Genomic DNA, 15,725 nt, shown 5'->3' on the forward strand with positions numbered 1-15,725 from the left:
TGGTTTGTTCTCCTCCACAACCAATGTGAGACATGACAGTCCCCATTTTTAACTCATGAGAACTTTTTCCCTTGACACGACCCCAAAGGACGAAGAACACCCCATATTATTTTTCAATAATCTAATGCATGTCAAGTAAAAATGTGATAGATCGATCCTTTAACCTTAAGAAAGAGGCTCGAGATGGTCAAACCCTGATAGATCATAACGAAAAATAGTACAGTTCCGAGATGAGGAAGGGGCAGCATAAAAAATAAAATAAATAATCAACTAACTTGCATAAATATATGTATAATTTTTTTACAAGTAGTGTAAATGTTCCTTCTTTGTACAGCTACAAAGAGTACAAGCCTTATGCCTAAATCAGCTAATTAGCTAAGCAAATTAAAAAAACCGACTTAAATAATAAACCATCATAAGATGAATCATCAAAATTACAATCTCCTTGTCCTCTGTTGTTCTTATGCGAGGAACTACTAGATACAACAACTAGAAGCACTTCCATTTCCCTGTTCTTGCGTCAATGGCAATGGCTGACAAACTAGTACACCCTCCTTCCGGGCGTATAGATCAAGATATGATATACACTTGAATTACAGTAATTACAGGAAAAAATGTCATCCAACTTTCACAGCCAGCAACCCATTCAACAACTAAAGGACGTAATCATGTTAGTTGTACGTATATGGCTATTTTCGACTCGAGAATCTGAGAGAATGTGGTGGCACATATATAAATATCCATACCAATCCAAACGGAATAGAGGATAAATATCATAGTGTCAAATGAAGAACAGAAATTCTACCTTATAAGTTAAATTCTTCTGCCTGGCTTGTTGTAAGGAGATGCCGACACTGATAAACTGGAAACTGGTCGTTTCACAAACGGATGATTTATTAGATCAGCAGCGATAGGACGGTCGTGTGGATTAACTTGTAGGCACTGCAAAATGAAATCCTGTGCATCTTTTGGGAGAGACTCGGGAACTACAGGCGCTTTGCCTTTTCCAATCCTAAATAGTGCCTGCATAGGCTGAATTCAAAGGATGGCAGTTTTAGAACCTTAAAAGTAATGGTTATTTATGATGTCTCCTATCACAACAAACTAAAATAGTTTGAAAATCACTGATGTACAAATAGAGAGCTTAGCGGCAATCTTCTAAACACCTTCAAACCATTAATCTTGTATTATCTCAGTTACAGTTCAAGCTGTGAACTTAGAAATCCAACAAACAACAAACAACAAAAACAAAGTTTGTAGAGGATAAAGTGGTACGTACACTTTCGACTTCTGAGTACGGAAGCTTTCGAGTTAACATTTCCAATACTGTACACCCAAGGCTCCAAATATCGGCCGGAAGCCCGTATCCTTGACCCTTCCCATTAACCACCTGCACAAATCACAGTAATGACAGTGAGAAATGTGTGAGAGTACTAATAGAAGATATATTGAAAACATTAGGTGGATACTAGCAGGGGTCTTGGTTATAAATAGAGGGAGAAGGTTTGTGAGGGGAGGTCATATTAAGTCAACCAAAGTTGGTTGATTGTGGGAGAGCCACCCCTCTCAAAAAGCTACTTCTTTGGTTAGATATTCATAGTCAAATACAAACATTCTTGACATAGACAAGGAAGAGGCAAACCTCAGGTGCCATCCAGAACGCAGTTCCCTTGCAAGATTTAACGTCGTTGAATTTTGTTGCCTGAAAAGTAGACAAACAATGATTTTAAGGGAAGAAACTCACAAAAACAAGGCCACAAACAGAAATAATAAAATGGATTGGGGAGAAACCTTCGCCAAACCAAAATCTGCAAGCTTCACAGATCCATTCACATCCACCAATATATTAGCACATTTAATATCCCTTTTCAAAAAAAAATCAAAACAAGAAAATGATTATATGTCGGGAGGGGGAAGGGGAAGGGGAGAAAAGTAAGAGTTAGAGCAATAAATAAGATGTTTTCCTTCAATAAAATATATATATATACTCAAAGAGAGAAAAAGGAAAAGAAAAAAAACTCATTTGAAATTGTTGACCAGACCTTTTTTAGATGTATACTTTTAACAGAAACAAGGAATGCTAGATATAATTTCCTAAAGAAAATGATCGAGCAGAATTTTAAAAAAAAAAAAAAAAAACAAAAAAACAAATAAGAACATTATTGGACAAAGAAATCGATAAAGGACGGTTATGTCATGCTGTTTTACAGACTATAAATTTCCAAAAATATTTTTAAAACTAGTAGCAAGACAGGGATATTAAGAATTCTGGGGCATTAAACATATTCCAGAAGGAATTTAAATTGTTGAAGGATTGACGAAATAGTGAGATCTTTTTTTTTTTTTTTTTTCACTACGAAACCAAAAAAAAAAATGTAGCATGGACTTGACAACTGAGAAGCTTCTTTCCCCTTCTTTCCCATCCACAGCAACGGTATTAAACATGAACACGTTGAATACAGACCGACCCATAGAAGTCTCAGGCTACGGACTTATAAAGATCTAATGATATGTGTACCGAGCCAACATTTCGCTCGGTACACAAACTTATAAAGATAAATGACCAGTATTCATTTGTATACCTGTGAACCACATTTCGCTCATGAAGATACTTTAAACCAGACAGAATCTGCCTTGTATAGGCAGAAACAATGGAATCCAGAAGGTTTGTTCTCTGATATAAATTCAGAAGGGAGCCTTGAGATACAAGCTCCAGGAAGATATAGAGTTTTGACCCATCCTGCAAACAAGAATCAAATAAAGTAGTAAGTACTGAATATATGAGAATTTTAATATTCAAGTAGCCAAAAGAGTACAACCATTAGTAAACTACAGTACATTCATTGCACCATTAGCTAAAATAGATGAACGAAAACTAGATAGCCATGTAAGGATCCGTGACATGGTCTGATATTAAAGCTCATGAGAGCACATGTAATTCATTTCGTGCTCCAAACTCGGCACATCAGTGCACCTACCAACATACTTTGAATAAGATGGAAAATTAAAATAGCACAAGGTTGGACAATTGGCATGTCAAGTTAGAATAACAAACCGCCTTCTGGCAGGACAAAAAAAAGGCATCAAATGATGAAGTAGACATCAAGGTAAAACTTGTATGCTGACGTTTGGTTCATGATAGGCCAGTAACTTTTGAATTTGGACTTTACACGTTGTATGCGCATACTCGGTCCATAGAGAAGCATATGTTGCCATACAGTAAAAGGTATGTTTTTAAGTCAACCAAAAACATCGTATAGAATCAACTGACTTTAGACAAGTTTGAAAAGAATTGTAGAAACTAAACTTCGGGCACGAGAAGATAAATTATATGGAATTCCATGAGGGTTTCTGAAGCATATAAAACGCACAGGAGATCCTGAGCTTAATGTTATGGCCAAAGAATATGAAAAGAGAAAGGAAGGGCAATAATTAACTAAAATAATTAAGCACATCTTTTCTCGAACCACCCAAAGATTAGTTAAAATGCCTAAGAACTTCAATTCTTAAGTACGGAGAAGGGCAATACCGAATGTGTGCCGTAGTACTGGACTATGTTCTCATGCTCAAATTCACTTAGAAGAGATATCTCCTGGAAGAGAAATCAAATGAATAAGTGAGAAAAGCAGGTTAAGAATAAGAGATTGTCAAGGCGTCATAAGGAAAAGACTGATCAGAATTTCAAATCATAACCAATATATATATATATATATATATATATCACGAACAAGTGTAATACCTGCTGAAGTTGAAAGATGCTCTGTCTTCCCTGACTATCTTCATTGAGCAGTGAAACTTCTTTAAGAGCAAAAAAGATTCCATCCCTGCAAATGATACAAAATCAGATGAATTTTCCGACCAAACGAAAATCGAGGCGGGGTTTAGGATGAATCTGCTTTCTATCAACAAAAGGGTATCATTTCATCCACCAGGAAATTCTGGGTTATAAAAACAATTGTTCTTCCGAATTCCCAGATCAGAAAAGCTAGAGTCATACTAAACGTGCGAGTTAATTCTCTGCAATCTTCAATGATGCAAGAGAAAACAGAAGTTGCAGGGGAAAATAAGCTAAGAGAAACATAACGTACTCTGAAATTGCTTCGGAAACTGATCCAAATGAACCGCGTCCAAGAAGCCTACCGGTTTCCACCCAGGATGTGATAATGGGTTTACCTCTCATATTGGGTGAAATATTTGCAGGCTCCGTCGTACTGCTCGAAGAATCATCGTCATTCGAGGTCGTGAAGGAACCCCAGGACTCTATGAGCGCTGCGCTCTCCTCGGGCCTGACAATATTTTCCTCGACTTCTCGTTCAACCAAAGGTTCGACTCGTTCTTCTACTTCATCCTGTTTTTTATCATCCTCTAATGGAGCAAAAGCTTTCAAAATGTCCCAAGTCGAGAAAGCGTTATCAAAATCTGGAAGCCGCATACACGGCGGCGGCTTGAGTAAGGGAGGCCGAGCACCATTGATTCCACTTCTCGGGCTACGTCCAGTAACAGTATCCATACAGCGTTCATTCAACTCGGGAAGTTCAGTCTTCAGCGTGGACATCTCATCGCTAATTCGTACTGAATCCTTAACCCTCCGGCACAATTCGTCTTCGTTTTCTTCATCTTCCTTCTCCTTACTAATCTCCTCTGTCTTTGGACTATCCACGGGATACAGCCTCGACCTCGGTAGAATATCAGAAGATGAACGAACCTTCCTGGCCTCCCAAGCCTCCATCGGAATAGCGAAGTCGTCAGGGCCATCTAGCCCTAAAGTCCGACATATGAGATCAACTTCACCGTCAAGCCCTTTAATCCGGAAGCTCGAGGGATTGAAGGTCTCCATGGAGCGAGTGTAGAGAGACCCAGAGGAATCATCGAACGAAGAAGACGTGTAAGCAGCGTCATAGTCGATGTTCTTGGCCGCATTAAGTCGGTAAAGCTTGGGTTTCCCTGCAATTTTCCTCGGATCCATGGCTTTGCTTCGCTTCCTGGGAGAGAAAAACTGAGGCAGGTGATGCATCGAGACTTAAGCCCATTAAACAATCCCACCGGCAACGGCAAGAAGAATTCCCCGATCAAATCACCCCCACAACGAAAATAACAAGTTCAGAAGGGAAAATCTACCTCGATTTTAGCAATGGGATTAGCCTCCAAGTTTGAGGAAGGGAAGCTGGGAAAAAAGGGCGCAGAGAGAGAGAGATAGAAAAGGGTTGAACGATGGACTGAATTGGACTGGTAAACGCCGGGAGAGAGAAAAAAACGCGGTGCTACGTGGAAGAGAGAGTAGCAGAAACACAGCCGAGCCGACGGCGATTGGCTGGCGAATTGGGATGGAGGGGCCTCCCTTTAGTTGCTTGTCCGATACCGAGTCAGCAGATTCATTCTCCCTCTCGCTGACGTGTCCACTTGCTTCACAGCTTACCGTCATTACTCCTTTTTTTTTTCTTTTTTTTTTTAATATAAAAAATAAATACAATTTTTTAAAACAAAAAAATTAAAGGTTTTAAATATAGATATTTATTTATAATTTTACAAAATATAAAATTATCTCTTATAATAATAAATAAATAAATCGATACTATTGTTATTTAGATTAGATTCATCTCTTCCTAGATTCTCCTATATAAATAATTATAATTAAAGTAACTTAATTAATTAATGATTCTAACCATCTCAATTAATCCACCACAAATAATAATGTTTTAAAACTTTATGATTTTAATGTTGAATGACGGCTTTTATTTAACTTAAATAACAGTTTTAATATTATTTTTAATGGTTCATAAATAATATTTTAAAATTATGTTAGAATATATTGCGACAAATAGTATGGTTATCTTCATAGTAAAATAATTATATTTAGATATGTCGTAAATGTTTTAATGAATTTTTTATTTAAATTATAATTTTAAAATGTATAAGAGAAGTTTTTATTTTTAAATAATATAAATAAAAATGTAACATTTTAAAATTTAAATGAAATAAATTCAACTCAATTTTGAAATTTAAAAAACAAATCAAAATTATATTCAAAATTTCAATACTATATAATATTATATATTAAGATCAATGATTGTTATATATATATATATATAGTTTTAAGATTTTTACCCTCAAAATGACATAAATAAACGGTGGACCAATATAGTTGTAAAGATCATTATTGTTTAATGAAACCATAGCAATAATGAAATAAATTACGGATCATTTGCTATGCGTTGTGTTTTGGTGCAATGCCCAAAAAGGACGGTGCTTTGTTGACTTTTTATTATTATTTAATTTGTTAAAATATATTTTTAAAGCGAAATTTTAAAAATAGTTCTAAATAAATTGAAAATTTTTAAAGTGATATAGGAAGATTTATTTATTTTATTTATAGATTCTCTTAATCAACGAAAAGTGACACGAAATTGGTATTTTATAAAGTGAAAGTGTATTTTAAATCTTAAAAAATGTTTAATAATCATTATTAAAAAACAATTATTAGAATCAATAAAATACACGCTTTTTTTTTTTAAATTTTAAAAATATATTTATTACTAAGACTATATTTTTAAAATATCCCTAAAATTTTAAAAGTAACATTAACTCTTAAAAAAATATGTTTATTATCTCTAAATATTTTAAAATTAATAGATATTTTTTAAACACATTTATTTTTTTATTTTAAGTTTTATGTTTTATATTATAAAAGATGTTGACACATTTCAAAGTTTTACCGTAATAAATTTAAAAATATATATATATTTTTAATGATACAGACACTCAAAATTAAAAAGTATTAGATTTATTAAAAGTAAAATAAAATACTAAAATTAAATAGTACAGTCATAAATTTACAGACTGTAATTATATTATTATATATTTTATATAATAACAATTATAATTATCCCACCAAAAAAAAATGTCAATAATTTATTTAATTAATATTCTCAAATTTCAAAAAGGTTGTGTGTTCTTTAAAAAGCTAATAAAATTGTACGGAAAAGGACAGAGTGCAAAGAGGAATTGTTCAAAGATGTCATGTGGCCAATAAATAATTACATAAAAACCATGGATTATTTCTTAAATATTGTATTTTATCAAAACATTATCAAATCATTTACGGCTAAGATTTTGCTAGCAATTTCATAAGTATAAAAATGAAAATAGTTTAAAATTTTAAATTTCATAGACTAATTAATAAACTCGATATTCCAAATTTGGATACGTAAAATTTAAAAATTAAAAATTATATAAATAAGAAATATCGAAAAATAAATATGTCATAAATTATAAATTGAGTATCTACTGAACGAATTTCCTGAAATTTCTTTGAAATTATGTTGAGGAAACTTCGTTTTTATTTTAGAATAATTATATGAATGAAGATATTTATTAAATTTGGTCTTGATACTTAGCATTTATTGATGAAATAAACTTCATAAATAGACAACAAATGTTGACTCGAGGAGGCCTTTTTGAAAGGAGACACCGTTTTTGTAATTAAGTCCTTGCACTTCGTATACCGTTAAAATAGGAATATCAATTTTTTAATTATTATTATTATTATTGTTATTTAATAATATCAAAATATAAAGTTTGGATGTATTTTTATTAATTTGAAGAAATAATTAATTTACTTATAATAATAATAATTAAAAAAAGAAAAATAATAATAATATTAGATTCTTGTTTCTCTTTTTAAAGGAATTTCCTTAGCTTTTCCGAGGATATAAAGGGAAAGTTGAGAATAGAGAGGGAAATAGTGGGTGACTACACGTCACGTGAGTGGCAGAGGGACGGCAATATATATATATATAAATTTATAAATAAATATTTTAGAGGCACTCCTGGTCCTGGGCGTACGAGAAAATATCAAACGGTTCCTTCCACGCGTAACGCGTTCCCAAATGAGAGAGAACCACATGATCCAAACGCCTTTCCGTACATGCATGCATGCATGCATGCATCTACATAATGCCCATTACCCCTTTATCCATGCATGCACATCAAATATATATTTATTTATTTCTCTTTTAAAATTAAATTAAATCCCGATTATTTAACTTTTTAAAATTAAAAATGAAATTGGTTGAATAATATTAGAGTAAATTACTATTTTATCCCTGAGGTTTTAATTAATTAAAAAAAGAGTTCTTTTATGTCAATAAAACATGTTTTCCACAAAATGATATAAGATGTTAGGTTTAGGGTTTTGCTGATGCATATTGCCTCGAAAAAAGTACACTTCTAGTTCTATCGATGCAAAGCATGAGCAACGTTTATGCCGATGATTTTTGCAGATGTATTTTAAGATTTTTTGTTTATTTATTTGTGTCGAGGAGGAAGAGGAGGCGGCTACCAAGGAGGAAAAGTTGGAGGTGGACGAAAAAGGGTGGCTACAAGACAAAGATATGTTTAAAAATTGTTGTTGTTATTGGTTAATAAGAGATACTATCTTAACTGATACAGATAATTATTAGAGCTTATGCTATTGGAATTTATTATTCTAACCATATATTTTTTTTTTATATTTAAAAATGTCATATAAAAAATCGTGAATTTATGAAATATTGAAACTGTTTAATTTAATTTTAAACCTAGAGACTAATTTAGTAAAAAATAACGCTTAAAATGGTGATATGTTCTAATATTTTTAACCAAAATTTCAATGTAATTAATTGATGACGTGTATTAAATATATATTGTTTGGGTAGAAGGTAAGTTTAGAAATAATGCATCGTCAAACCCATTCATTTAAGCTTCTTACCTTCAAAATAAATGTAAAGGACATATTGAGATGGGTAACGAGTGATGGTAGGTAAAAAATTTAAAGGAAGGATATAATATAAATACTAAAAAAATAAAAATTAAGTTTTTATTTTTAAATTTGGCTTATAATTCAAATATTTTTAATATAAATATGAAACCTGATATAAAAAATATGAATAACGTAATAATTTTTAAAAAGTATTTAATTATTTAGTCTTTGAAATATTTGGTAAAAAAAAGATAAATGCAAACCATGTGTTTTTGAAGAAATAAAATATAACTAAACCGACGTTTAATGTGATTACTACTTTATTAATTTTTATTTCTCCTGAGAAGAAAATGTAATTATATTTTAATTATTTATAAATTAAAATTTATTTTAAAAAACAATAAAAAAAAAAAGGCATTTATGAAATATGTGGGCTACCTACAATGTACCATACACCGAGTCACAGCAAATCGCCCCCAGCACTAACAAAATTGGGGGAATTTTTTATTGAATTTTTTCTGAGAGCCCAAAGATATCAAAATATATTTATAATAATAATAATAATAATTAAAAAGAAAAAAAAGAAAAAAGAAAAAAGGAAAAAGATTTCGATTTGTTGCCCTGAGAGAAGAGAAGAATAGGGGAATTCAACTGTAGAGACGTTTGTTTGATTTTCAGAGCGTCAAAGAAAGCCAAAGACGAGTTTTTTTTTTCTTTTATCACATTCGCCGTCTCCCCTCTCCGGCCTTCCTACACGCTCGCTTCATCTTTTCTCTCCGCCGTTGCGTTTCTCTCTGCCGGTTTCCGTTCTCTCCGCCACCACAGGGGGGCTGAAGCTGACCGAGCCGAACCGAACAAACAGACAAAAACCCTATTCGCTGCTCTGAACACCCAAGCCTCTCTCTCTCTCTCTCTCTCATTCCCTATCCCTTCCCTTCTCTCTCTCTATCTCTCTCTCCGCCGCCGCTTCTTTCTTCACAGTCTCTTTCTATATATATAGATTTTGTTGTTGCCCTCTTCAGACGCATTTCTTTTTGTTTTGGGAATATACAGCAACCAGTGGGGGCAGTTATTAAAACAGTTGCGACTTCTGGGGTTCGTCAATCAGTTTGAGGGTAGGGTTAGTTCTTCGTCTTCATCGGATATCTCACAGGTTATATTATTTATCTCGTGTGTTGTTATTACTCTTGCGGTTTGGACCTCGGCGGAAAATTTTTGGAGGGTGCATATTTGGTTTAGGGTTTCTGATAATTTTTTTGGCACATTCAATCGGAGTTCGGATTCTGGTTGTCCCAATTTCTTATTTCGTTAGGTTTTGATTTTGTTTTTCCCTTTTCCGATCGAACTGTTTTGACGGGGACAATCTTCTGGTTTGGAATTGCTCTACTGCTTTATTCGTCAGGTATACCTTCTTTATATCTCTGCATCTTTAACCGATTCCCTCAAAGACGAGGGGTTTCGAGGTGTTTTGCTGACCGAATCTACACCGAGGCCGGGAGCGATAGTGAGGCCTTTCCTCTTACCATTCTTTTTAATTGAACCGCTTCATCATATCCCTGCTATTTCCTCTGGTTTCATCCTCTGATATTCCATTCCCGTATGAGAATTAGGTTATGTTGATTTTGCACATACGATAAGATAAAACCCGTTCAGAATGCGTTCAGCTTGTAGCCAAATTGGTAGTTACTTGCTTGAATAGTGGTGGCCGTGAAGTGGGATAATTGTAGAAGATTGACTTCTTTTGTGGCATTTAGGACATAAATTTTGAGAATCATCTTCTGCGTTCACTCCCGTGCGCGTGTTTGCAAATCTGAAGCAATTCACTGCGCATGGTCAATCTTTGGTGGAACCTTGGTTATGCCACGAAGTTGATGACACATATGGGTTGTAGTCGTGACTTGCATAGTCAGGGATGCCCGTGAAAGTTCGTTCAGCGCAAAATAAATAGAGGTTAGGCATTCGAAATAATAAAGTACAGGCTAGGGTTTTATAAATTCCTCTGCATAAGGAGTAAGTTTTCTGGAAATTTGAGGTGGTAAAGAAGGCAAGAAGTGTTTTTTTCTTCTGATATTTTGATCATGTTCAGTATTCCTTATGGAAAGAAGTGAACCCACTTTAGTTCCAGAATGGTTGAGAAATACTGGAAGCGTTACTGGTGGCGGCAATTCAAACCACCATTTTCAGTCGCCTTCGCCCCACTCAGGTACTGACTCTTTCTTTCTTTCCTTTTTTCTGTATATGTTTATTGTTACATGCTTTCAATAAAGATGCTTTCACGTACTGCTGACTTGCCTTTGTTTTGATGTTGTGAACACCGTTAATGTATATCCTGTGTTGTTTAGATGTGCCTTCTCAATCTCAACCGAGAAATAGAACTTCAAAGACCACTGGTGATTTTGACACTTCACGTCCTGCTTTTCTGGATCGGACAGCTTCATCAAATTCAAGGAGAAGTTCAAGCAATGGCTCTGCCAAACATGCATATAGTAGCTTTAACAGGGGTCATCGTGATAAGGATCGTGAGAAAGAAAAGGACAGGTTTAACTTTGGGGATAATTGGGACCGGGACTCTCATGACCCTCTGGGAAAGTTACTTCCCAACAGGGTTGATAAAGATGCTTTGCGGCGCTCCCATTCTATGGTATCCAGGAAGCAAGATGAGTTGTTTCACCGAAGAGTTGCAACAGATTTGAAAGCTGGTGTCAACAGCAGCAATGGAATGCCTCCTGGAATTAGTGTTGGTAGTAGCATTCAGAAAGCTGTATTTGAAAAGGATTTTCCATCACTGGGATCTGAAGAAAAGCAAGGAGCATCAGAAATTGGAAGAGTTTCATCTCCTGGTTTGAGCTCATCAGTTCAAAGCTTACCAATTGGGAATTCGGCCTTAATTGTTGGTGGAGAGGGATGGACGTCTGCCCTTGCTGAGGTGCCCAGTATGATTGGAAGTACCACAGGGTCATCGTCATTTCAACAAACTGTTCCTGCTACATCAGGGGCAGGGCCTCTGAGTGTGACAGCTGGACTAAATATGGCTGAAGCGCTGGTGCAGGCTCCATCTCGAGCTCGTGCTGCTCCCCAGGCTTCTGAGGTACCCTTCTATAACCTTCTTCTGCTGTATATTATGTGCATTTTTTTATCTAACAGTCTCATCGTTTTACCCCTCACTTTGGTAGTTATCTGTCAAGACCCAGAGGCTTGAGGAATTGGCTATTAAACAGTCCAGGCAATTAATACCGGTGACACCTTCTATGCCAAAAGCTTCGGTAATTGGTGCTAATGCAATTGTTGAATCTTTGTTGGATAGATTTGTTCCTGCCTCTTTATATTTTAATTTTTTTTTTTTTTTTTTGTGATTGTTGGTTCAAAAATGAAAAGGTTGGTACTAAAAATAAGAGAACTGAGAACCATCTATGTGGTACCTTCACAACTTGTGTCGATTGCTGATTTCATATAAGACTAATAATACTCTCTTCACAGCTGCTTTTGTGTCGTAGTATCAGGTACTTAGGAAGTACATATGATAATAGTCATTTTTTGGTAAAATATAATGAAAACTATGCGAGAAGAATACTAGTTATTGTTCTGATATTTTTCTGCACCTGCTGCTGGCGTCTGGTGAATTAAATTTTTCGATTTAACTTGTTAAATAAACTCTGCTTCAACATTTTAGAAACTGTAGAATTTTTCGTGGAAGTTTATAATTCAAGTATTCTATCTCTTCACACATTGACTTAAGAACATTGTGTATGTGTTAGATAGTGGAACTCAAAGCATTTGCTAGAAGTTTCTGGTTCAAAGTCATTTATGATGTGCTAGATTATGAGCCACATTTCCCCCTTTTATTTGATCTGAAACTCAATTTAAGGATGATTGAAAGGATAAATACTAGTTTTTCCCAGAAAAAGGGTGCCAGAGGGCTTTATCATCATCTAATGCATTCTTTCATTTAAGAAAGGGTTATTTTAAATTCTTCAAGGGGTTTGTCCTTATTTTCCTGCCTGACCACCTTTTTGGAAATTTGTAGAAACTAGATGATAGGAAAGAGATGATGAGAATTGTTTTTGGATCCAATTTCATAGTATGCGCACATGTGCTTTGCCTCTTTGACATTTTGCAGACTGGGTTATCTTTGGTTTACCACTTTTTATTCTCTCTCAAGGGTAGAAAAGGCCGGTGGTAGATTAAATAGGCTATAAGGGAAGTGTGAACTTTCCATATTAACTCTCTTCATTTGATTATTGTGCTGTAGCCAATTTGTTACTGGTGTCTGGTATTTTGTTTGTTAACGTGTTATATTTGGTAGGCAAGTCTTATTATTTATCATTTTGTTAAAATTTTACCTGAAAGATTGTTAAGCTGTTAACAGATTGCCAACCCCTTTTCTAGTATCAATAGTTATAACTTAACTGAGGTTTCCTCTTCTGAAAGGTTCCAATTTGTTCTTCTATTTGTTTTTTTTTTGAAGCTGATGTAAATTATGGTTGAGTTTCAGTATGGTGATGTAAAACTTGCTTAGCAGTATAATTCTTAATATAGACTTGGAACAAAAAAAAAAAAAAAAGTAGAAGATGAATTTTTTTATTTTGTAGTGTTTTATTTAATGTTCTAAATTAATTTATTCACACCTGATCAATAATCGTTTAATCTTTGAAAAGTATAATTGGATTTAAATACGTTATTTTTAAATTTATACTTGAAGAAATAAATGGGAATTCAAACACAGACCATATCTTTCGAGATACTTTTAGAAGATTTGTCTTTAGAAGCAATTTTGATAAAATGAATCCATAAAGTTCTCCACCCTTGTAATATGAATATAGTAATATATCTCTGATTATTATATTTGACTGCAAATCTCCTGTTTCTTCCCTTTAGATAATCATTAACGTTTTTGTTTTTCTGTTTGTATTTCGACAGGCGCTTAATTCGTCTGATAAATCAAAGCCCAAATTAGCATCAAGAACTGGAGAACTTAATGTTACTGTCAAGGGTGGACAGCCCCTGCCCTCGTCAGTCCATGCCAACCAATCTCGTGGAGGACATGTCAAGTCCGATGCTCAAAAGAGTTCTCATGGGAAGTTTCTTGTTTTAAAACCTGCACGAGAAAATGGTGTCTCCCCTACAGCAAAGGATGTCTCAAGTCCAACTAGTAATGCAAACAGCCAGTTCGCTCTTGCACCTTCAGTTCCACATGCTCCTTTGAGAAGCCCGAATAATTCAAATGTTGCTTCTGTGGAGCGCAAGATGGCTAGCTTAGATCTCAAATCTGGAACAACTTTGGAAAAAAGACCGTCCTTATCTCAAGTCCAGAGTCGGAATGATTTCTTTAACCTCATTAAGAAGAAAACTTCAATGAGTTCTTCTGCTGTTCTTTCAGATTCATGCTCTTCTGTGAAATCTCCTTCAATTGGCCAATCTAATGAACTAACAAGGGAAGAAATTGACACTCCTGCAAGTCCTCATGTTCTTGAAAATGGTGTTGTGGAGAATACAAATGGAGATAGTTCTGAAGAGGTTAGATCATCTTGTGACAGTGGTGAAAAAACTGAGACCCACGTTGCTGCTGAATCTCTAGATGAAGAGGAGGCTGCGTTTCTTCGTTCTCTTGGATGGGATGAGAACTGTGGTGAGGACGAAGGCCTTACTGAAGAAGAGATCAATTCTTTCTATCGGGAGGTGAACAAATACTTATATTGCTTTCAATAATCCCTCCCCACTTCTAAATATTGTTCTTGTCTCTATCAGCTGATGAAGTTGTAAATTATAACCCATGCTCTAATTCCGATTGCAGTACATGAGCTTGAAGCCATCTCTAAAAATGGGCCGTAGCATTCAGCCAAAGATATCTGTGCCGTCTGAATCTCATGAGGACAGCAAGGATGGAGCCGGTTCTGAATTGAGCTCATCTGACTCGGAAGCCTGAATAATTTTTATTTTTCACCCATGAGAAGCTCTTGTTCACAATTTTTAAGGCAGTGGGGTTAGTTCTTTTTTTTTTCCTTCACCTTTTTAATTTTTTTTTTCTTTTTTTTGCCTTCTTTTTGTTTTCATGGTTTTAAAGAAATGCTGATAGGAGTTGGGGTTGGAAGAAGAGATGGATGTTAATTGAACACTGAACAGTGCAAATAGTGCAATAAGTTACAGTTGCCCAAATCATCATCCTGCCTACCTCTACAGCGGGAATTTTTGCGGTGTTTAAAAGGGCAGTTGCTGAGGTTTGGCAGGCCAATGTTTTGTCTGCACTGAAAAAGATGTATGCAAATTGCATCTTTTTGTTTTGTTTTGGTTCTTTGTTATCACTTTCGAGGAAGTTTTTTTATTCTGGAATTTGCTTGCAAAATGAAAAAGAAAAAGAGAGAAAAAAAAAAAAAAAGGGCTGCTGCTTCTTCAAAGGAAAATGAAAAAAAGTTTGTCTTCGTTCAGCATTACATTGGTTTATTATGTTGGGTAGTGTGTTAGCTTTGTTTGACATTGAATTGCACTAATTACACATAAATAAGTGGATTTAATTTTAGAGATTATTGGTTCAGTGCCACTTTTGCAACTCATTTTTTAATTTTAGGCTTTGAAAACTATTTTATTTTCCATTTTCCTTTTTTAATTAGCTTGCAGTTATCTTATTAACACTAAAATTAATGGAAGTCGTTATAAAACCGATGGTTTGTGTCATTAAAAATTGTAGCAAATAGTGTTCCTTGATGAAGTTAATTCGTCACTTTTACAGCCACTTCGTCGACCATAGCAGCTCTTGATAAATGTATATCACATTAACGACAGTCGATCCAATAGAAACCGTTCAATGTACGTATAATATCTGTTTGTTATTTCTATTTAGAAAACAAAATGAAAAGGGAACACTTCCTGTAAATGGACTTGGTATTTTTTCAAATTACAATGCCTTTATCGAAGTTTATTGTAAACGGGCTGTATCGAACTTTATCGAAGTTTATATATATATTTTCATTTTCTTCAATTCACAGCAGTTTTG

The 15,725-nt window shown here is 34.5% G+C and overlaps 2 protein-coding genes across 2 annotated transcripts; one reads left to right on the forward strand and one right to left on the reverse strand.

Annotated features, from left to right (window-relative positions):
- Window positions 1-256: 256 nt before the first annotated feature.
- On the reverse strand, window positions 257-5,333 carry LOC111445390 (mitogen-activated protein kinase kinase kinase 1-like). The gene is made up of 9 exons (XM_023083736.1): window positions 4,089-5,333; window positions 3,740-3,824; window positions 3,530-3,592; window positions 2,583-2,740; window positions 1,792-1,864; window positions 1,643-1,702; window positions 1,280-1,390; window positions 806-1,032; window positions 257-708 (listed from the first exon to the last, which is right to left on the reverse strand). The coding sequence occupies exons 1-8, from the start codon at window positions 5,012-5,014 to the stop codon at window positions 814-816; spliced, it is 1,695 nt and encodes a 564-aa protein (XP_022939504.1). The 5' UTR covers window positions 5,015-5,333; the 3' UTR covers window positions 257-708; window positions 806-813.
- Window positions 5,334-9,373: 4,040 nt separating this feature from the next.
- On the forward strand, window positions 9,374-15,153 carry LOC111445235. The gene is made up of 5 exons (XM_023083497.1): window positions 9,374-10,940; window positions 11,080-11,825; window positions 11,911-12,000; window positions 13,655-14,413; window positions 14,529-15,153. The coding sequence occupies exons 1-5, from the start codon at window positions 10,832-10,834 to the stop codon at window positions 14,658-14,660; spliced, it is 1,836 nt and encodes a 611-aa protein (XP_022939265.1). The 5' UTR covers window positions 9,374-10,831; the 3' UTR covers window positions 14,661-15,153.
- Window positions 15,154-15,725: the final 572 nt, after the last annotated feature.

This window comes from Cucurbita moschata, unplaced genomic scaffold (assembly GCF_002738365.1).
Source record: "Cucurbita moschata cultivar Rifu unplaced genomic scaffold, Cmos_1.0 Cmo_Scf00007, whole genome shotgun sequence".
Classification (NCBI taxonomy): domain Eukaryota; kingdom Viridiplantae; phylum Streptophyta; class Magnoliopsida; order Cucurbitales; family Cucurbitaceae; genus Cucurbita; species Cucurbita moschata.